This window comes from Belonocnema kinseyi, chromosome 8 (assembly GCF_010883055.1).
Source record: "Belonocnema kinseyi isolate 2016_QV_RU_SX_M_011 chromosome 8, B_treatae_v1, whole genome shotgun sequence".
Taxonomy (NCBI): Eukaryota; Metazoa; Arthropoda; class Insecta; order Hymenoptera; family Cynipidae; genus Belonocnema; species Belonocnema kinseyi.
This window is the reverse complement of record NC_046664.1, coordinates 94,505,981-94,530,395: the sequence shown is the minus strand read 5'-3', so window position 1 is coordinate 94,530,395 and position 24,415 is coordinate 94,505,981. Positions and strand designations below refer to the sequence as shown.

The following is a 24,415-nucleotide window of genomic DNA, read 5'->3' as shown; positions in this document are numbered from 1 at the left end:
AGATTCAGTTTCTCAAAGCTCTGTAGGCTTTGAGGTACACATTCTCATCGTGACAATCGCGCTGCGCGCTCGATTTCCGACAGATATTTGTAAACAGATTTTGTTGGATTTTTTTCTCGTAACTTTCGTCGTTTTTCCACATATTCTATTATTATTTTTTTTTCAGCGTTATTTTTCACGAATAAAACAAAAAGTACGCATCCCATCAAGAAGTGATTCTTAACGAAATTGTAGATCTTTTTTGTGATAACCATTTTTGTTAATTCATCTTTTTTTCGTATCCAGCATAGTTTGTCCACAAAATGGAATTTTTTATTTTCCATTATTTTTTGTGCAATCAAAATTTGAATTTTCGATTTTTGAAATAAATCCAAAAATTGGTTATGATAATCTTGTAGGGCTTTCAAAAAGAAATGTTTTTCTACTCTTAACTTTTAGGACCTAAAAAAAGTGTGCTAAAGATGAATTTGATTCGTTCATTTTTTCGAGAGTTATCGTGTTTACGGACGGACGGATAGACAGACGCCATCGTAAAAACCTGATTTTCGGATTCAGGGGGTCTTGAAACGTGGAGATCCGTTGAAAAAGTGTGATGTCAAATTTCCGACAATCCTAATACTTTCCCAATCATAAATGATGAGAATGTAATAACTTAAAATATTTCAAATCCTTTGAAAGCCTTTTAAATTATTAAAATCTATTGCAAATTCTTTGTAATCGTTTTCAATGCTTTCAAATTCCTTTTAAATGTTTGAAGTCCTGTGAAATACTGGGAAATTCATTGAAATAACTTTTCAAGAGTCTTTAAAATCTCTTAAAATTATTGAAATCCATGAAAATGTTATATGGTCTCAGTGGACAGCGGGACGTTCTAAAGACGTCCTTAGAATGCACCTCTATGACATATGATTTGACGTCTTTAAGACATCCTTTGAATCTTTTCATGTCTAAAAGGTCCTCAGAACGTCCGCCGAAAGACGTATATAAAACAAATTTAGGACTTGTGTGCCCACTGGGGCCCCTTTAAAATATTTGGAAATTTTCTGAAATCTTAAGGAATTTCAGAAATCCTATATGAAATCCTTCCAAATCTCCCGAAATACAATAAAATTCTTTGTATCCACATGATATTTTCGAAGTACTGTGAAATCCCCTGATATATTTTAAAATCTTTGAAATCTTACGAAAAAATTTAATTCTTGTGAAATTTTTTCAAATTTATGGAATTATGATAAAATTTTAAGGAATGAGTGAAAAACTCTTCATCTTCGGATGTAAAGGGGCTTCCAGCAAAATCATTATTTTAATATCTACCATTCAATTTTTTGGTAAATCTAGAAAATTGTTTCTAAATATTTGTAAAAATCGCATAAGCAAACGCAAACTCTACTCTTCAAATAGGTACTCGTGAAATAAAAATTTCTGCGAAATTTAAAATACAATCTTCATCATTTGCGTTGATTTTTTATCAGTTGCAACAGCAGATTTCAAAAAATAGGAGAGGGTCGGGTAACACACCATCGGCCACTTAGGCCTTTCAATTAATCAACTAGCCGATATCGATGGAAATCGTAATATAGACAGTTAAATTCTAACAACTAATAAGCATTTATTCGAAAACTGAATTAATTTCAAGTCGGACAGGCAGTTAATTTCCAAGTCACAGAAGCATTTACCCCAGAAATATGTTATTTCTCCAAAGGAACACGTTTTACTGCTTTGGCGACAAAATTGGTCAATAAATTTATGAATATTTAAATTGGAAAAATTGAAGCCGCGAATGATCAATTAATGGTTAAAAGTTTGCTTTTTTTAAAAAAATCTATTGAAGGGTCCCGTAGACTCAGGTTGTAAAAAATATAAAATTATTGCAAATCCAATAAAAAAATAATAATAGTCCCGAGATTAAAGTTTTCTAATATTAAAAAACATAAATTATTCGAAAAACCACAATAAATTTATTTTCATAATATCTGGCGGCACACCTAAAAATTTGTTTAAAAATAAACATTTGTGTTTTTTATGGAAACAAATGTCAAATCGGGTGGAGGGAGCGGCAAAAAAATTTAATATGATTTTCATTGTCACCCTATTGTATGATTATTGACAAATACACATGTAAAGTACTTTTCAATATAATTATTATATTCTAAGCAATTCTCATTAATATTATTATAAAATTCCATTTAATTTTTGAATTATAATCATATAATTTTTATTAGTGAATAGGTTTGAAAGGTCATCTTCAAAAAATGGATGAGTCAATCATTTTTCAAATAGGACTAGCCGTCAGCTTGGATTTTTTCAACATTTCGGCTGTCCATTGAATACTACATACATAATTTCCGAATAAAAAATCAGTCTTTTTACTGAAATTATTTGACAACAACTTATTAGTGCTACAGAAAATGAGGGAATGAATAATAATTTGCGTAAATGTTAATAACAATTTGTGTAAATAAGTTTTTAATTGAAAAATTATCTGAACGAAACCATTTCTATTTTCAATAAATTAACTTTCAATCATGTTCAAAGTGAACATCCAGCAAGAAATGAGATATAATACAAATTATGCTTATTACAAAAAATAATTTTTTGTAAATGAAGTATCACAATTAGGCTTCTTCTCTGAGACAATGGAGAATTGAAACGTTTGTTTATATAAATTATTATTAATAATCATACAAATGACTTATGTTTCTTAGTGCTTTAAGTTTATAACTGCCTTTGAAGACAATTACGATCAGTACTGATCATAATAATAAATCTAACTACGAATAAAGCACTATTAGGAATTTGTTTATAAAAATGTGTCGAACAATAATAATTGTCAACTTGGGTCAATGTTTCGTCACAAGCTATGGCTCCAATCATAAATCTGATGTGGTAGAAAATAAATTTCTTCGTCGAGAATAGGACACACTTCAGAATTTGTTTATAATAACTGAATTAAATATTAATAGCATTATTTCTGTGTTATGACTGCAATCATAATAATTCTAGCCAAGAGTGAGTTTTTTAGCATTTTTTCTTGAGACAAACATGCATATTGCTGGAATGAAAGTGGGGGGGGGGGGGGGGGGGGGGGGGGGGGGGGGGGGGGGGGGGGGGGGAGATGGACGGAAATGTATGAGGAAAAGAGGGTTGTGCGAAATAAAAAATATTTTAGGTCCGCAATCTGAATTTCATTAGATAATGTCTCAGTTTTGCGAATTAATGAGATTTCCATTTGAACAAAAATGATGAAAAAAAAACATGAGAAAACAAAGAAAAACTTCTGTAAATACAAGTTTATTGAAAACCAAGTTTTCGAACTTATAACAACCTAAAAACAATGATCAACATTTTACCAAAAATCGATTATCTCGATAAGCAAAATTCTTAAAAAATACATCTTTCAAATTTAAAATGATGCACGAAGATTCTACAATCTCTTGAACTGGACAAAACAAGCGAAAGAAATACGAATGTTTTTATATTCAACAATTTATCTCTCCTTACGTCAACAATTTAAGATATTACATTAGTTAATTTACCATACATAATTACATATATAAAATAACGCTGATTTCTCTCACACTGATAGAAAATTATGTAATTTTGAGTTGTGATTATGCTCTCAGTATTTCTCAATAGTATGGTCTTCTTGGATTGTTCTGCAAAAGAAAAAGAAAAAATAATAAATCAAATGACTTTTTAATTTTTACTCTCGTCTGATTAATTTCCTACTCACGAGAGGATTTGGTCTAAATCTATAAGCAAGCATCATTCTTTTCCGGTAAGCGTCAAATTCATCATCGTCTCTTGAAATTCCATCTGGTCTTTCTGATCCAAGTCCCGCACTGTCGAGTCTATTAGTTGCTCTGTCAAAAACAGTATAAAAATTAAAATATTATCAAAAATAATATAGAGATCACAGTGCAAAAACGAGGTTAAAAATTAGAAAATATGGTAATTTTTTCACGAAAAGGCGGAATGATAAAACATTTATTTTCCCATTTAGAAAAAAGGAACAATCTTTTAAGACGAACTTTTACAGCTTTTAAATAATGTTTAATAGTTTTTACATGATTTCTGCGAATAAAGAATTTTTTTTCAATTGGATATAATTAGGTCGTTGAGCAACCATTTATACCGATATAAAAAAAAATAAACAAACATAAAATTAGATAGATGAAACATTTTTATATGTTATAAATCGTTCTCATAATCCAGAATATTTCCTCTTCTAAAAATTCCTTCATTAATAATTAAGTCCTGATATTCATAAGTATCAATAAATACTTATGTACAAGACTTTTTATTCCATACATATTATAATTCATAATTTGAATTTAAGTTTAAAACAACAGTCTTAAATGCCTTTAAACACAAATTAAAAATATTTGAAATAGTTCAAAAAAAAGTAAAAAATATTTAAAAATCTATAACGAAACATTTTATAATATTAGGAATTTTAAAAGTTCTTAAAAAGAAAACTTAAAATCCTTTGAAATATTTTTAAATAACTCAAAAACTTTTATGTCCTTTGAAATTTGTCGAATTCTTTCATATCCCTTGAAAATGTTAACATCCGTAGAAATCCATTTAAATAAAATTTAATGTATTGAATTTTCTGATAATAAAACTACAAACTTTTTAAAAATCCATAATATAACATTTTTTAATATTAGGAGTTCTAAAAATGTTTTAAACGAATTTAATAATTTAAGAAATGATTATTGATCATAACTGTTTCCATAAATATTGTTAGGCACATATTGTATAATTATTCATAATTCAGAAATGGTTAAATTTAAAACATCTACAGATTGTCTGATACTACCCAATAAAAAACTGTTTAATTTTAAACGCTTATTATTTGAAATTTTCTGAGCACTAAAAACAGTATCTATTTAAAAGATTTTAAATGTACGAAGTAAAACTAAAAGACTTAACTATGAACGTTTCCGAATTAAACCCTGAGAGAAAAAACAATTTTACATACAAAATTATTTTAATTACAAAATTTGTAAATAAAAAAATTCAGTTTTGTCTGTCTAAAAGAAAAGCTTAGGTTTCTTCATTTCAGATAAATTAAGACAAGGGTGTTTGTTTCAATTTTGATAAATCTTTACATTCATTAAATATTATTTTGTATTCTTTGAAAATTGTTTAAATTCTAGAACTTATTAAATTAGTGTTCAATCGAAAAATGTAATTTGAAAAAGTTGTAAATCTTGAAATTCTTGTTCTAATTTTGGCCTGATTCAAAAATGGATGTTGTAATATGTCTAACATAATGGCAATGGTTATTCAAATTTGTACTAAAGAATCTTAAAAGTGAACATATGGAATATTTTTCTTTATTATGAGTAATCTAAAAAATATTTAATTGATACAGATTCAACGAAAATGAAAATGAAAAAAATATTCTACTTTTCCACATTTTTTTATCCTAAATAATTTAGTTTGAAGTTAATCAAATTTAAAAAAGTGAACATTATTCTAATAGATATTGCTCTAAGTTAAAAAAAAAAGAAAAGTTTTTAGCACTCGCGGTAGCATATTCTATTTTTGAATACAATAATTTTGTCGATGTTCAACGAACAACTGTATTTTCAAATATCCTTTATTTAAAGAGAAAAAGGGAACATTTTTCGATAATAGGGGAAAAAAGGAGAAACTCTGGGGAATTATTGTGTACGCTGAAAATAAAATAATTTGTTAACTTACAAAATTATTGATCTAACGTGAATTGAACTTACTTATTTACAGGTTCAACACGACCGCCACCTTCGCTACCGAGACCTTGTCCCTCACTCCATCCAAGTTTTTGCAACATTTGAAACCCTGGAGATAAGAATTGAGATTATGAAGCAAAAATGTAAATAAATTTAAATCAAGATTTAAGTTTAATTAGAAAATTACAAAACCTATATTATCCTCTTTTAACTTGTATTCCTTATAATCGCTAAGGTCGGGTTCTTTTCCCTGCTTAAGGGCGCTGTACTGTTCCATGAACTTTGTTAATTCATCCGGAGGTAAAAAATCACCAATGTGGTGTTTACCCTCGGCCTGAGCAGTTAATTCATCAGCCCAAATTTGCGTAGCTTCCATTTCCGCTGAGCGTATTTTATGCTCCCAAGTTCCTCCCTCTGTTTCTTCGTCACTGTCGTATTCATATTTGTGTTTTCCTTGCGCTTCTAAGCGCTTCACTTCCTCGCGTTTTTTCAACAGGTTTTGGTATAAAAGATTGATCTGAAATACCAGGTTTAATCTCTTAACGAGTGATAACCAGAGTAGTAAGAAAAACAAGTTTTTTTTAAATCACGAGGTAACCACTCAAACTTGAAAAAAAAATTACAGGATATTTCCCAATTTTTTCCATTTGAATTGTAAGCGTTTATGAGAACAATTATTTAATGCTAATTACTTTATTACATCAATTTTAAAAACAATTATATATTTTACAAGTGCAAGGTTATAGATATAAGATGAAATACTGTGATTTTCAAAAACAAAAAACAAAAATGGGAATAAATTTGTTTGCATAACATTAATGTGTAGTGTGAGCGCGCGGGTACCCTCTCGCGCATCTCGCTCGTTTTTGTAGGTTTAATGCGTACACTTGAATTACATTTTATCCAATATAAAAAATATTATACCTTAAATCGAAAACTGATTTTAACTTCTGAGGAATTACATTCATAAAGTAAAAAAGAAATTTTTTCGATTTATTTTTAAAGAAGGTTCTCAATAGCAACAACGGCTTTGACGCTTACATTCTCATCGCAAAACTCCCGCTTCGCGCTAGATAATTTGTGTCAAATTGAAAAACTTCATCAACATAATTTGTAAATCTTGTTCAAATCTACTGAAAACAACGCTTTAAACTCACTTATTTTTTAAAAACAAAAATTGCATATTTTTGAAAATGATCCAACTTTTTGAATTTTTGCCTAATTAAGAAACTTTATGATAATAATTTCGAAATACATATATTTTATATCTAGTAGATATTTCGACTGATATTTGTTAACCTATTAAAAAATTATTATTCCTTTTTGTCGAAAATTTTCAAAATGTTGAAAAGCATTATAATCTATTTAATTTTTATCGAAAAAAAATGTCATAAGGATAATTTGTAAGTCTTTTTGCTGTGTACCAGAAAATGTAAGAAAAATGTCGAAAACTCACCAAGCAAATGTTTTTTCCACAAATTTTGAAAAAGTTCCAACTTTTTGAAACTTTGTCTGACCGAAAAATTTAAGTGAGTTCAAGTGAAGAATTTAAATGAAATTTCCTAATCTATCAGTAAAATACTTTTCTATTTTCCTAAACACTTCGAACATTTTCAAAAGTATATAGCTTTTCTAAATTTAATCGAAATTGACAATTTTATTTGGATAATTTACAAGTCGTCTGCCCATCTATAAGAAACTGAAAAAAACATTTTTAATTGGAAAACCAATTTTTAAAAATGCTCTTAATTTTTTTATCTTTGTTGGAAATATCTGCTTAATGAACTTAATCTTTATTTTGGGAACCTTAAGAAGTCTATGAAAGACTGACTCGATTGGACCATTCCTTCAAATGTAGTGTGGCTGCAACATGCAGGTAACCATACATACTGACATACACCGAAAAAATGTTATGATTTGCGGACATTGTGGATGCCGAAACGTAAAGATCTGTTAAGAACCAGAGATCGAAAATTTGGACCAAAAATGATGATTTTGCTATCCAAAGATGAATTTTCAATCCAAAAGGAATAATTTTCTATAAAAAAAAACAAGAATGTTGAAGAAAGCAGTTAAATTTTCAACAAAATAATTTAATTTTTAACTAGATAGTAGAATTTGTAACCAAAAGAGATTAACTCTGAACTAAAAAAATAATAGTATACTTTTCAAATGAAAATAATGAACTTTCAAGGAAAAAAGGTTAATTTTCAACCGAAATAGATGAATTTTTACAAAAACGTTGAATTTTCAACAAAATAATCAAATTTTCACCTAACAGTACCATTTTTAAATAAAATATATGAATTCTAAACCAAAAATATAGTAGTAAACTCTTGAATGCAAAAAAATTCACTTTCAACCAAAAAAGATCACTTTTCTACTAAAAGAATAATTGAATCCAAAAGGACAGATTTCCTATCCAAAAAGGCGAATGTTCAAACCAAAAGGGTGGAATTTTTGACCTAAAAGTATGAATTCTGAACACAAAATATAATAGCAGGCTTTTTAATGAAAAATAATCAACTTTTGATCAAAAATAATTGGATTTTCCTTTTGATTTATCTTGATTCAGTTTTGTTCGAAAAAAAAAGGTCAAAATGTGTAAAAGTGGAATTTTCTTGAAAACAAGCTAAAAAGAGGAATTCTTTTAAAAATGGGAAGAGTGTGAAGTTTGTGATGTAATAAGCCGCAGTAAAAATTCTGCGCAAGAAAGCAAGTGTTGTTATTGCAGAATATAAATTGGGAAATTTTGTAAGAAAATGGCTTATTTTGTCGATCGCTGTTTAGGAAAGATTCGGTTTTTATGTTCGAGGATCTAAAATATATATTTTAGATTTAAGTAGGAAATAATACTTCAATCTGTATTCTATTTGCTAACATTATACTTTTATGTCACCGAAATGACCGGAATTGGGTAAATTTTATTTTTAAAATCAAAATATGCAACACGTGAACCTATGACACGCTCCAACTTTAAATCAGATTTTCTCGAAAAGCGGATTTTCAATTTATTTTCGGAACATTTACAATCTCCCTGACTCATAACTCTATTATGCCAATTGGTAGTAATTAATTATTGAAATTTAAGTTAGCTATTAAATTACTATGGTAAATACATATCCCAAATTGAACTTTTCTTTTTCAAATATAAAAGGAACTTCAGTATTTGAACGTTCCATTAACACAAGCTTTAAATTCTTAAATATAATTATAATACAAAAGGACCATTCATTTTTCAACGAAACATTAATTTTATAACACAAAAAAGAAAACTAGAGGCAGCTCTCAAGACCAAAGCGTGGATAGTTTTTAATAAATCGTCAGATTTCGAAAAGAATCATAAATGCCAGTTTTAGTGATAATGTGAAATAATTAATTTAATTTAAGCTAATCATTTTTCCATTTGAATTAATGAAAAATTAAGTGCAAATTAAAGCACTGAAGGTGGAACTCTTAAGTTTTAAACTTAAAAAATTTAAGTTTAATGTCTTTTTAATTAACAAATTTTGTCTTAAAATGTTCAATAACTTAAGCTATAAAATGGAAAGTATTAGCACTCTTTAATTGAATAATTTTTAATTAAATGCATTTCAACTGAAAAATTTAGAATTTTTAATTTTTTTAAATTGTAGATTTCAAAGATTCAGATTCAGTTCGAAAAATATAAATCTGTGTTATAATTTTTAACCAAAAATGGAATAGTTAAAATTTCAGTTAAACAAATTAATGTTCAATCAAGAAGATTAATTTTCGACAGAATAATTAAATCCAGTAATATAAAGCAACCCCTACAAACATATAATTATATTACATCACCTCTGTGTAGCATTTACAATTCTTCTTAGATTAAACGATTTAATTAATTTTTTGAGCTGTGGGGAAGAACCCCTGAATTTTTTGGCAAGATCTGAAAAGATCAGGACAATTTTTTCACCAACTAATACAAAATAAGGGGGTGAGGTTTTAAAAAAAATAGTTTTTTTAGAGCACACAAGTGATAACTTTAGCAGACGATTTTAATTTTTACCATGCAATAAAGATCACCGCTTTAAACTAAAATTCTCAATAAGCCCAAACCTTAAAATGATCTTCAGCTTTTTTCCACTGTTCCTCACTGAGGTCCAAGGTCCCATAAGTTTGCCTTGCATATTGAATCAAGGCTGGATCGGTCCTCGATATTGTAGTCAACATTGGATTCTTTCCCTTTGGTTGTGGCATTTTAACTACAGGATTTAATACAGGATTCTGACCGACTTGACTCGGTAATACAATTCCGGATTGATTAAGTTGTCCTGGCGTATCATTCACCCAAGGGATAGAAATATTATTATCTGGATCGCCCCATCGACTGCGCCTTTTTCTTTTACGCTCTTCTTTACTTTCTTCTCTGAAGCGATCTAGAAAACACAGTTAAATACTTATTAAATATAAATACGAATTTTGTATTAATTCGAAAATACCAAAAATATATGAATATCAATTTTAATAATTAAAATATTTACGGCGTACAAAAAACGCGTACTTTGAGAAATAGACAGTCTCCGAAAATACGAGAATATGACTTTTTAGAAGTAAAACATCTGATGTTCTGAATAGTACAAATTACAAAATAAATTCCTTCAAAATTGAAAAGTATTGAATAAATTCAAGTAAATATTATTGTATTAAAAACTACAAAATTGATCATTTGAAATATTAAAAATATAAATAATAAATTTAAATTGAATTTATTTGCAATTAAAAAAAATAAAAACGAAATATTCAAAATGAATAATCAAAATTCGACAGATTGAAAAAAGCACTAAAAATTATTCATCCCAATTTAAATGATAAAAGATTGAAGGATTAAAATTGTCTTACTTATACATTTTCAATATAAAATTAACCAATATTCAAAGTTTTCTACTAAATTTAACTATATTTACGCTTCAAATTGGAAATTGTCAAATTTTCCACAATTTGTATTTTAGAGCAAGACAGTCTTTGATGCTTTAATCTTCTTATCCTCGAAATTTTAATCTTATACCCTTCTGTTTTTAATGCCCTTAATTTGTATTCGATCAAATCTTTCAAGTATTAAATCACATTAATTATTAAATTCCACAATTATAGACGATTGGAATTCAAGGTGGCTGTGCCAAAAATCAGATCTCTGAAAAAATAGTTCTTCTATGATTTTAAGAATCAAACTAGTATTACTGACGATGTCGTTTCAAATAGAAATAATTACTTTTAATAACAAGAGATAACTTATATAAAACATTAATTTTTAAAAATGAAAAATAGTTTAATTTTAATAACGATGCCTTACTATTTTCTCCTGTTTCCAATTTTGAATTTAAATGTTTCTATGGCTGAAATAGGTGAAACAATGTTTTTAAAGAAAATATTTTTAAAAAATTTACTGTATTTAAAGATTGTTTACTTATTTTCGAAATTGGCAACAGTAGAGTTGTAGAAAATGTTTTCCCCGAAAGAACAAGCCAGGATTGACTAAAATTTCAAAAAATTTTAATCTCGTAAGAAGAGACAGTAAGAAAAATTCAATTACAAATACTAATATTATTGTTGGATATGATTGATCAAATCAGAGAAAACTTTGCCATCATTAATTGTAACTAATTTCAGAAGAGAACTGAAGGAAAACTTTAGAAACAAATTTTCTAGCTAAAATACTTTACTTAATAATAGTTATTGAGAGTTTTATGTTTTTTCTTTCTCTATAGGTAAAATTTGCAACTCTTATTTAATCCCAATTTTGTGGAACTCATTCTATTCCTTGAAAGATTCTCTAAAAATCTCTTTGGTGCGTTTTAATTAGAAATATTTTATTTAGCAGTTATATCATTGTTAATTTTATAAACAATATTTTTCTTAAGGGGCTGTTAAAAAAATACGTAACACTTTTCCTAACATCCCCCCCCCACACACACAAACCCATACGTAACGGGTTTTCTGTAGTAAGTGTGTGTAAGTTTAACATTAACGTAACGCTCGAGGTGTCCCCCCTCCCCCGCCCTAAAGGCATTAAATATTTTTGGAACGGCTCCTAAATACAATTTAAAAAAAGCGTACTAAAGAGACTTGTAGAAAATGTTTCAAGGAATAAAAGAAGCCCTACGACATTAGAGTTACATAAGAATTCCAACTTTTATCTAAAGAGAAAGCAAAAAGTTAATTCCTGAATAACTATTGTTAAATGAACCATTTTAAACTTAAATTTTTTGTAAAGTTCGCCTTCAGTTCTGTTTAGAAATGAGTTAAAGTTAACAATAGGCACATTTTCCACGATTTTATCAATAATTTTTACCCATACTTCTTCTTGTAGTAATATAATTAAAAAATGGTAATATAAAGTTTAAATTAAAAATTTTTTAAATCTCTTAATTCGCATTCACAAGTCACATAATCTTTTCCGCAAGAAATTTGTTGTTTTTCGAAGGGTTTTATTTTATAGATTCTTCAATTCTCTTTTGAAATCTACCGGAAAATGTTTTAAACTTTTGAAATTGTCAGCAATTTAAAAATTTAACGTATTGATTGCATTTGCAAATATTTATACTTTTAGGGAAAAAGTATGTCAACAAATTTGTTCATGCTGTTAAATTTACATTTACACCCCCTTGATTATTTATAACATCAAAAAATTGAATTTATTTATATTTAGCAAATATTTCAATAATAATACAAGAAAGAGAGAAATTCAAAACACTTTTTGTAGAAAATTTTGAAGAAAATAACTTTGCTTCATCAATTTTTTTCATACCGCGTCTTGTTTTTGCAAAAATTGCAAATTTTCATTTTTTAAATAAAAATTCTTTCTCGCCTCAGATATGTGGGCACAAGGTAAATTGCAATGGGAATAATTCTCCATATCAGTATCAACTTCTAATATAAAATTATTCAACACTTTCAATTGAATAATAAATTTATATTACAATTATACATTTTTTCTGTACATATTATAATTTACATTTAGTAAATATATCTTATTAATCGTGACGGGGTCATTTTCTGAAATTGAAAAATCCAATGATGTTTGATATTGAAGGTTTCATTCTTTAAATTTTTCAACTATTAAGGCTCTGAATTTGAAACTATCAAATGTTTATTATTTGAAGATACTAAATTATTGATTGTGCAAGGATTTAAATTATGAGAATTTCAAATACTAATGCTTTTTATTTCAATTTTTAAACATTTTAACACTTTTAACTTAAATTAATTAGTTAAAAAAAATGTCTGTCAGAAAATAAATTCAGTGTCAACCGCAGGTGTTTTCCAGGTCTTAAAAATTCCCGGTTAGAAAAAATTTTAACTGCTAAAAATTAAACATAAAATATTAATCACCATTCTGAGAAGAATATCTTTGACATTTGTCACCATCGTCATTGTCACTGAGAGCGTCCTCCGGGCAATAAAGTTCTGCTCCACTGCTGTTTTTGCTCTCTTTCTCGGCTCGAAATTTTGCCACCAATCCCCTGTACTGCAGATACGCTGCACTTTGCTTTTGGTGCAGAAACCTTGATTAAAACAATACTTAAAACGCTGCCAAGCAAGATATATTCCTAAATATAGTAACAAGCTCGCAACTGCAGAATTTGTGAAATATTTTAATTGATACTTGAAAAGAATGTTCCTTTGTAAAAATAGAAATGACCACCTATTACTCTTAGCTACTGAAATGTTTTTTTTTAATGGAATTTGTAGAACTAACTTAGTTTATGCAGAGTTTGAAAGAGCAGAATGTACAGCTTTTTTAAAACGAATCATGCACAAAATATTTGAAACACTTTTAAAATTGAAAATATTAAGAAATCATAAAAAAAGTTACAACTATTCACAAAATATTTCATCCTTTTCATAAAAAATACAAATTTATTTTACAGACCAAACAAACAATTTCACTCATTTTCCACTCATTCATGTATACAATCTAAACGAGTAACAATGGACGAACTAGCAATAAACTAGCAAAAATATAGTTACATGTTATGGTTTGAGATTTTTTTTATGCAAATCAGTGCTGGGAAGTTTAGTGTAAAAACTTCGAAATAAGAACTAGAAGAAAAATATAGGTAACAATTATTTAAATCAATTATCCCAGCCGATTCAACTAGTAGGGAATTTTGCCAACACTGATATAAGTGTAAACACAAATGTATGAATTATTAGTGCGACAAAACATGTACTAAAAATAATGTCGCATTTCGAAAAAAAGATTCTCCAAAAAAGCATCTATATTAAAATATTTTAATATAGATTGTGAGAGAAATAAAAAATTAGTGATGCAAAAGCCAACGGCCGAATAAAACTAAATAGTTTTAATTAATTAGGAAAGCTTCAAGGTTTTAACATTGAAACAACAATAAATGATAATTTTATGAAACTAGATTGCAGAAGCAAAATAATATACAATTGTCAGGCTTCCTAATTTTGATATTACAAATTAAAAATCTATCTTGGTAATTTAAGCATCTGGTGTAAACTAGATTGTCCGATCATATTGCAGGGATCACAGCGTCAAAGATGCTCAAAAAAGTAGAAATAGGGTATTTTTTCAAACAAAAGGGGGAAAAGGGAGAAATATGAAACATATATTTATACATCTAGAAAAGAAGACACAATGTTTTTATGAGAAATATTATATTTTTAAAAGTTTTAAACTGATTATTTAATGATTTTTGAAATTAAAGCATTTATTTGCAACCACCACGTTATGAGCTTCTAACATCCTTTAAAAAATGAGCTTTAGATAACCCTTTATCTGACTATGTCAACTACTGAAAAAGATTACACAGGCCCACAAAAAAAAGTTGTCTGAACTGTGTACGCGACTAGTGTATCCTTATGCATTCTGAGCCCCTGAATCCTAATCCGACCTCAGAATTGAGATTTAACGGTAAAATTTTCCCCTAGCCCAGGGCAAAAGTAAAAAATCTAGGGAATTCTGGAATCTGCGAAGGTGATAATTGTAAATGCAGAATACATAAGCGGCTCAAAATACATCAAAGGGAATTTATTAGCTGCAAAATTCTTTTAGCTGCTTTTACAATTATCATCTTCGCAGATTCCAGAATTCCCCAGATTTTTTACTTTTTCCCTATGCTATGCGGAAATTTTTACCGTTGAACTCAATTCTGAGGTCGGATTCGGATTCAGCGGCACAAAATACAGAAGGATACACTAGACTCGTACACAGTTCAGACACTTTTTTTGGATCTATGTTATTAGTACCAAACGCCGCCACACTGACAGATTACTAGTTCCATAAATGGCCACTGAATAACACAAAATGTATTCTCCAAACGTACTATATGACATATATACACACATACATACATTCATAGGACGTTCTCGCACCATTTCGGTCAAGGGCTATCTAACCCTGACTTTTCAGGGGGCCCTATAGTCTCATAACATATTGATTTTGAACCAAATATCGTACATCACTCGACAACTAGTCGAATTTTCAACCAAGCAGGCTATTGTTCTACGAAAAAAACAAATTTTCAACAAAATACATTCAATTTTCGCAAAAAAATTTAATTTTCAAAAACAAAAAATGAATTTTTAACCGAAGACATGAATTTTCAACTCAAATTATGAATCTTCAAGCAACAAATTAATTTATTTAAAGAAGTTCAACTTTCGACCAAGTAGCTAAATTTTCAACTTGAAAATGTTAATTTTAATGCTGCAATATTAATTTACAAAAAAAAATATATAATTTTCAAGCAAGCAGTTGAATTTTCTGTCAAGATAATTGAACTTTCAAACCAAAAATATGAATTTTTCCCCAAAAAGATTAATTTTTTATCAAAATCAACGAGTTTCATCAAAATACATGAAGTTTTAAAAAAATAGTTCAATTTTAAACTAAAACCATAAATTTTTAGTCAAATATGGAATAGTTCAATATCCGATAAAAAAAAAGGTTATTTTCAACAACAACAAATAATAATTTTTAACCACAGAGATGAATGTCCAACTAAAATAATGACTCTACAAGCAAAAAAATTAATTTTCAAGTAAGTAGTTGAATTTTATATCAAAATAGTAGAATTTTCAAACCAAAAAGATGAATTTCCAACCAGAAAGATGAATTTTTAACCAAATTATTGAACCTTCAACAAAATAATTACATTTTCAACAAAGTGATATAATTTGAAAGCAAATAAGAATATTTGAAACCAGAAAATATGAATTCTCAACCTAAAATATTTCAACCAAAAATAGTTGGATTTTCTTCATTCAGTTCTCATATAATTAAAAAAAAATTAGCAAAATGGTAGGAGACCCAGGAAAAACGAACCGATAGAAAGCGTGTCGGTTTGAATTGCGTGTCTGTCATTTGCAGATTAAAAGAGTGAAAATGCAATCGGTTGGCCATATTTTTAATCGGTCAGCTGAGCGCGGTGCTTTAAATCTGCAATTCCACATTCGTCAAAATGCTGAGTGAATAGTTGAATGAGACTGAAAAACCTGAAATAATTCCTATGAGCATTCTGCGATTCAATAATGTGTATATGAATGGGTTGAGATTCAATATGAAATGGAGTTTTTAAAAGATCACACCCAATGATAAAAATGCGATGTGCAAACAGCAATTTTCAATAAGCGTGAACCTGCCAATTGTAGGTTACCTCAGGCTGTGTTCAATGGAGTGGACTATGCAGATTAAAATTTTAAAGAATTAATTTTTGCGAATGAGAAGTATGAAGTGATAAATTTGAATAGGACAATACTGATTAATCAAAACTTAAAGAAATTAAAATGAACTGATATTGTAATATATTATAATTGATGCAACAATTTATTTATAAATTCAATGATTATTTAGTTGTAATTCTCTTTTTACGATGGTTTCAATAGATTATCTTGGTCAGGAATTATACAATTTACACTGAATTAAGCTCCAATGACATTAAACTTATTCAGTGCACATATGCTAATGGCTGCAGGGAGTTCACGTGTTATATAACCTACAGATTGTAACATATTCATTTGTCACTTTCAGTGATAACGAGTTTTTATAAACGTAAATTAAAATAAAAAATTCAGCTTTTGATGTGTAAAATACATAAATAAATTTTAAACATTTTAAAGTGGTGTGCTGCAAATATGTGAAAAAAAATGTTCAACAAAATAAAAAAAAAATGCCTGAAAATAAAAGTAGACTACATCTATATCAGGATTTTCCTCAGAGTTGCTCATTGGATTATTTTTAATAAATAATTTAAAATGTGGGAATTGAATTTGTTTTATTTAAATTAATAATTTTCTATCGGAACTATCGTTCCTCTATCGGTTAATGCTGATTCATAATCGCCACTGAATGGGTCCGAGAAAAAAATTAAGTGGCCGATTAAAAAAAGTTGTTTCTCATTCAAAACTTACTCTAACCTATGGGCGGCTATCTGTAATTTCAGTGACAGATACGCATTTCAGAAAACCGCAAAACCCATTCAAACGCAAGTGAATGGATTTTTGTTTCCTGGGGAGGAACACAAGAAATATAAATTTTAATCATTTATAAACTAATGAATACTAGGTTAAATAATCAGTGAAGTTAATTTTCATTAATTTTAAAATATTAAGAAAAAAAATTGGAACTTTTGCATATAAAATTAGTTTTAAGATAATTTTAAGTTAAGAGGTTAATTATTCAGAGCACACTTTTTGATTTCGCACATAAAACTTTTAAATCGGAACTACGCATGCAATATTTTAGACCCTGAATATAGCATTATGAAATTGAAAAGGGGATAAAGGCTAATTTAAAAAAAAAAGGAGAAACGCAAGGAAATAGGGGAAAGACTGTGATCCCTGTATTGTGATGTGTAGTACGTGCTTAACTCCTACTGTAAAATGAAGATCAAAATTGAAACAAAAACAAGAGATTTATCATGCACATCAGATTAAATATGTAAAAATATAAAACAAAATATCAAATTGGTGCACAGCTAATAAAGTGTGGTAAGTGTTCCTTGTACGAAAGAAGTGCTGAATGTTACGCAATGATTTTTGACAACTAGATGCTACAAGTTTCTGAAAATGGGTTTGAAAAACTGACGAGTAGGGACAGTAATTACCATAGTTTAGGATCTTGGGCATTCTTCTCTCGAACTTCTTGTTCTATTTCATCGCCACAGTCAGCCACAATTTTTGCTAGTTGTTCTGCTTCTACGGGACAAACTTAAGATCTCTTGTTAAATAATTAAAATGCCACTCTACTAACGTAAATACAAATTTAATTTTTGCAAATGTAAATAAAGATTTAAATTTAAATTTATAATTTGAAGAAATGTTCAGGTTAAAAATAAAAGAACATTAATTTTAAGTTTGCCAATTAGATAACATTCATTAATAACTTATCGGGATGTCGACTCTGTGAATCATTTTTAACTCTCGAGGACTTTTTTAAATCAAATAAACCAGTTCTCGCGAGAAAAATACGCACAGAAAAATAAATATGTAAAATCATGTAGCATAGGAAATAAACTTTTAAATTAAAAAAAATAAAATCTCATAAAATTTCTCAGCTAAAAACTTTTGATTAAATTTCTTTCCTAAATGTGATCTAACACTGACAGTCTCATTTTAGAGAAAAATGCTTTTAGGAGAGAAAATGTAATTAAACAAGAAGAATCATATTCAATGAAACTAAATAAACTGAACATGATAAACTAAATAACCCTCCAAACATGAGAACTTTAATTCTGAAGTACTTTTAAATTTAAGGAAATTCTACCCTCAGAGTTATTTTTAAATAATTTAGGTTCTTAATTCATTGTAAGCTTCACTATTTGCATTACAAATTCTCAAATGAGACAAGTGTATAGTTTGCATTCGTTTTGAACTTTTTTTTATCTTTTGAATTCAAAATCTTTCAATAATTAAGGCCTTCCTTTGAGATTGATACAATTCAATGCGCATTATCAAAATCTTTTAATTTGAAATAATACTTACACTCTAAAATAATTCAATTTTAAATTCTTTCAAGCTTGAAATTTAAAAGTATTTAATTACAAACGGTTTAAATGTTAAATTATTCAATTAAACCTTTCTAATTCAAAGAAAAATAACAAACGTTTACAATAACAAATTATTTAATTTTGGAAACTTAAAATAACTCAACGCTTCAGGCTTAAAATTTGAAATAGTACGCGAAATTTCAATTTGTTCATTTTTAATAATCGAAATGGAAATTATTTGATTTTGAACTATTTCGGATTCGGAAAATTGTAGGTCAAAAAGGTCAAATTTCAATAATTAAAACCTGGCTTCCTAAGGTTTGTATGATGAATTAAAACCAATAAGAAAATCTTAAACATCCTATTCTAACTGGAATATTCAGAAATGTTTTTAATCTCTTACAAAGTCGACACCCTGATTTCACATCAGGGTTGCTACATAAATCTGGTTTAAAAAATCGATATTTTCATTTTTCCTAGGTGTTCCTGGTGGACAAATTTGGTACGACAATTTACAACGTTATATGTTTATATAAGAGCATCGTTTTTACAGATGATCCTTGAAAATGAGATATTTTGTAATAGTTCGGCATAGAAAACTGCAAAGTAGTGCTGTGCACTTTAACCAATTAATCTGTTGATAAATGCTAAACAAACAAAAGAGGTTAAAAAAGCCAAAGGTTAATCGAATAATTTCAGCTAAAACAGCTAAAACAAAATGAATGATCAGAAATAAAATTCTGTTTTACAATTGATCACCTGAAGTCCTGAAGCCTTCGCGATCGTGAAATATTTAATCGATTCCGCACTTCAGGTGCTTAAATCTGGTGATTATTTCTTTGATCGTTTGTTTTAGGTGTTTTAACTGAATTTATTCGATTAATTTTTCGCTAATTTAACCACTTTTAATGCAAAATGTAAAAAATCAAGATTTTTAATTAATAATTATGACGTTTTATGATTCAGTATGAAAAGCAATAAGTTTCTAAGGAAAAAAATGAAAATCTACAAGAACAAAACACCGATTTAATTTTGTTGTAAAAAATTAGGTATTTATGAAAAGATTTATGAACAACATTGTATTTTATGACGCTTTACGATTATAGACGTCTACAAAAAAAAAGCTAGATGGAGTTTTTCATATTTGATTTTAGAAAACTACTAACTTCTGCACACAATTATGATTAGCTACAATTTTCTGCACAAAAAAATAGGAAAATCTACAACCTCATATTAAAAATGTATTTTTCATCATTTTGAATAGATTTTTATAGATAATTAGACATTTTTACGAAAAATAACAACATTTGCCATTTGCACAAAACGATTTGTAGCTTGCTATGGTACTTTTAATAAAATTACATATTTCTGAACTCAGTTTGTGAATAAATAGTAAAAATAGATAAATCTACCACACGGCTGAAATAGCTTTCTCAAAAAAAAAGTATTCCAAATTTAAAATACATTTTTGTTAAAATCCATAAATATTTCCGTAGAAATTCTTCAAGATTTTTATAGAAATTCATGAGTTTTCATACAAATTCATAGAAATTATTTCAACTATGGACTCCTAATCATAAACTATTAAATTCTCATGTAAGATTGTGTGAATATAACATTTTTTACATTGGTTTTTAATATAAAATTCGCTGTTTTCTTGATTTTCTCACTGTTGAAAATTGAATAAAATTAAACATTTTGTTTTTAATGGTTGAAAATTAAAGAAAATTCAAGAAAAAATCAAGTTTTTTAACTTAAAAACCCATTTTTAAAATGTTATATTTGCACAATCGGTTAATTGTTGTTGAAAAAGTCGATTTTGCGGTAAACAGGTCACCATTGGCAAATCAGGTTTTGACACATTAATATTCATCCAAGGAACTCTCAGTAGGGAATTTATTAAATTTAAAAAAAAATCCCAACAACATTTCTTTATCAGTCTTGAAAATTGCATTTTAAAATTCTTTAAATTAAAAATGTATTCTTGAAAAGGCAGACCCAAATTGGACAATTTTTTACGTAAAAGATTTTTACATTCATAAAAGATTTTTTTTACATTCTAAAAAAATTAGAAATCCAAATTATTTTAATTCGCGTTATATCATGATATTGCATAGGATTTCCTGGATTTCTCCTTCACCCAGAAACTCCAGTCATTTTTTTTAATTCAAGAATTATTCCAGATCTTCCAGGTCTTGTAGCAACCCTGCACACCAACACCTTAAAAAATAACCAATATTCTTTAATCTCTATTAATACCGATTTCATACCTAAATCCGAAGGTTGTCCAGAAGGTCTCGTCGGCGGTGGAATCTGAACATTAGGTGGTCCAATACTGAGAGGCACCTGGTTTGGTAGCGGATACGATGTCTGCAAAAGGTGGGGAGGAGGTGGTGGCGGGGGAGGAGGTGCACTTTGAATGATAGAAGGTGGAACATTCGGCGGAGGGACGTTTAAATTCGGAGGTGGAATGGAATTTATCGTCGAAGGCACCGTGTGAACAGGTGGTGGAGCTGACATGATCATCTGGGGCATCACATTTGGAGGCGGTACGTTCGTAACATTCGCTACAGTGACAACAATCGTCTGCGTGGAATTCATTGGCATCATATTCGGAGGCATTCGAGACATCGGGGGCAATAAATTAGGAGGAGGAAGATTCGGTGGAGGAATGTTCGGCGGTTGCAAATTATTCGGCGGTGGAATATTGCATTGCTGAGGTGGCCGAATAATATGTTGATTAGAGGAAGGAGGCATGCCTTGCATATTAGGAACATTCTGAGACATTTGCATTCTCGGAGGAGGTACATTTGTATTCGGAGGCATATTCTGCATCTGAGGTGGTGGTCTAATGATATGCTGAGGAGGGGCAGGAGGAGGGTGGGACATCCTAGAATTAGGATGATTCTCCATATTGGGGTAATTGTTATTCGACTTCTGGGACATTGACATCCTTTGCATACTCGGAGGAGGGAGATTCGGAGCCATGTTTCTCATATTTGGAGGGGGGAGGTTCGTCAGCGGCATTATTGGCTGGGACATTAGGGGAGGAATGTTTGCAGTCGGATTTGAATTGGACTGGAATTGATTATAGTGTGAACGAGGACTAGATTGGTGGTAATTGTGTCTCGAATCTGGATTAGGAGATCTGTGTCTCGTTGGTGAAGGACTAGAGGAAGAACTGTGTCGTCTGTCTGTATTTCTTCCCCAACGAGAATCATTTCTTCGCCTGTCCCTTCGGTTTTCCCAATCTCTACTCTTTTCGTTGTTCCATCTTCTCTCTCTGTCTCGAGAATTCTCGTAGGGTTTCTCTTCCTTTTCTTCTTTCCGCTCCTCTTTGCGTTCTTCTTTTTTCTCTTCAGTCTTTATTTGAGGCGTTTCTTGTTTAACCGGGACCTTGTTGTTTGATATCTTTTTAAATTGATCCAGAAAGCTACCGTCGTTGGCAAATAAATTAACGGTCGCAGCAGAGATAGTTGGCTTCTCATCCTCCTTCCTATAAATAAACAGGTGCATCTCTTGACCTCTATTCAAAAAGCAATTTACAATGTCTGATGACATTGAAGTCGCTACAATATTTACTTAATTGCTTCTTGTAGATGCATACATTTATAATGAACACGGCAATTTATTTTCAACAACAGCACTGTTCCAGTGGAATAAAAATTGATAATTGAAAAACTGAAATTTGTTAACTCTGTTGAAGGTATCTAATTTTTTAAATTTTAGGGTAGACACATTTATAGACGAATTTAAAATTGAACACTTGACAATTTTAAAACCAGAAGAATCTTAAATTATGATATAAAATTCTCTCTGCTAGTTTTATTGCTTGCATTATGGAGATAAATCTTTCTAAATTCTGTGGAAATTTATGTTTCAATCGTTCCTAAGAAACAGGAAAAGCATTCAGTAGTTTAGCATGTGTTTTACACACTATAATTTCATTAAATTCTCGTGAATAATCCCTGCTAATTTTGCATCCAATCATATATCTAATTTTCATTGCTTCAAAATCCCAAGATAAACTTTCTCGAAATTATAATCAAATTGACAAAATAAACACATTTAAACACACAAAAATAAGACAACTAACCTCAAAATTTCCATCAATAACTTTTCTTTTTCATATTCCCATACCATTAAATAACAGCGTACTAAGCCTTAATAAGCCAATACTTATCTTACAGAATCATGACAAAAAACTGTCGACAAAAAGTACACTTTTTTTCTCAAGCTCCTCAAAAATAAAATTCTGATAATTAAACTAAAACCAAGGTTTTCGGGCGAGTAATAAATTGGAGGCCATTGAACAGAAAAAGTGAAAAGGTCATTCATGATATTATATTATTTTGCAGCGAGTGCATTTGAGTGGCATAATGATTTTTTTTTGGAGCGCAGGCGGTCGAAAAACGACTCCGGAATACAAATGAATGTTGTTTGAAGCAAGACTCAAAACAGGAGCAAATTATGCAACTGTTTTGAAATAACAATTTTGAGTGGTATTTTTAGAAACAGGAAAGCGAAAAGGTAGTATTTGTTATCAAAAACTCACTTGATTGAAGAATTAGTCTTGCTGCTTGCCGTCGAGGAAGCAGACGAAGTTGCCTTTTTTGCACTTTCTATGGCTTGCTTAGCTTGTTGTTCTTCAAGTTTTGCTTGGATCTCGAGTTTCTTTTGCTGAATAATTTGTTCTTGTTTTGACATTTGCGCGAATCTTTCATTTCGCGATGTTTTTGAAACAAATGGATCAGAGCCCTTTACACCGCGATACGCCATGTTTACTACTCCCAAAACTAAATTAAACACATGAGAACAACTGTCAATGTCAAATATTACAGAAGCTGTAGCTCGCTCGCTGCCTCGCACATCTGCCGAAAGAGGTGTCGCAGTCGATTTTCAAAACGCACGAAATTCAAAACATCCTATTCCTATCTATCTGAGAAAATTGATAGAACGAAATTCTCTAAACTATTTCACAAATCTAAAGTTATGAGAAAAATCAAATGATGGACAAAAACTTAGAATATCTTAATTTACAAAATATATAGAATATTAGCAACGATAAAAAAATTTTCGATACTTGGTAACTAAGCAATTTTCTTCACCGCCAAATTTTAAACAAAGTGTTGATTTTGGAAAATTCTAAAATAAAATCTTGAAGCTTTAAAAGGATTTTTAAATATGAAGAACGTTTTAGGATAGGTCGTGGCTATGTGTACCAAAATTGCGATACAAATGGCCCAATTTTTTCAGTAATAATAGTTTGAATTGAAAAAGGGGCTTTCTGCACTAAAATTTTGGTACAAATAGCCGGATTTTTTTGGTTTATTATAGACACTTCCTTTAAGATAATGAAAACTTTTCGTATGATTTCTGGGAAAATTTCAATCAATTTTTTTTTAAATCTCATTTAAAGAAAATATTTTAAAAGATGTAACAAGGTGTTCTAAAATTTCGAAAACGAATCTAGAAGATTTCACAGCCTAATTTCTCAACTTTGCATAATTACAAAATTTGAAAAGAAATTTTAATAAACTTAAGAGACATATTTAGAATATGAAATTTTCTTAAGATTTCTCAGAAATTAAAAGACTTCAAAGAACTTCAAAGATTGTCAAATTTATCAAAAAAGAATCTGAAAGATTTGAAGGCAATTGCTTTTATTTTTTACAGATTTTCAAATAAAATTTCTAAGGAACAAAAACTTTC

At 29.1% G+C, this 24,415-nt stretch overlaps 1 protein-coding gene across 2 annotated transcripts; it reads right to left on the bottom strand.

Annotated features, from left to right (window-relative positions):
* Positions 1-3,342: 3,342 nt before the first annotated feature.
* LOC117178014 (formin-like protein 5) lies at positions 3,343-23,489 on the bottom strand. Of its 2 annotated transcripts, none has more exons than XM_033369195.1 (9): positions 23,259-23,489; positions 20,974-22,199; positions 17,822-17,924; positions 13,077-13,249; positions 9,804-10,123; positions 5,916-6,240; positions 5,748-5,832; positions 3,734-3,863; positions 3,343-3,656 (listed from the first exon to the last, which is right to left on the bottom strand). In XM_033369195.1, the coding sequence occupies exons 1-9, from the start codon at positions 23,480-23,482 to the stop codon at positions 3,630-3,632; spliced, it is 2,613 nt and encodes an 870-aa protein (XP_033225086.1). In that variant the 5' UTR covers positions 23,483-23,489; the 3' UTR covers positions 3,343-3,629. The 2 variants fall into 2 exon arrangements, with proteins under 2 accessions (XP_033225086.1, XP_033225087.1); XM_033369196.1 differs by having other exon boundaries at positions 17,822-17,912.
* Positions 23,490-24,415: the final 926 nt, after the last annotated feature.

What these genes read in the sequence shown, in the direction of transcription:
- LOC117178014 (XM_033369195.1), bottom strand. Translation starts at nt 23,482, where the DNA reads ATGGCGTATCGCGGTGTAAAGGGCTCTGATCCATTTGTTTCAAAAACA. An exon ending in AAGACTAATTCTTCAATCAA is followed by an intron (nt 22,200 to 23,258) that starts GTGAGTTTTTGA and finishes GTTTATTTATAG; the next exon opens with GAAGGAGGATGAGAAGCCAA. An exon ending in GCCCAAGATCCTAAACTATG is followed by an intron (nt 13,250 to 17,821) that starts GTAATTACTGTC and finishes GTTTTAATCAAG; the next exon opens with GTTTCTGCACCAAAAGCAAA.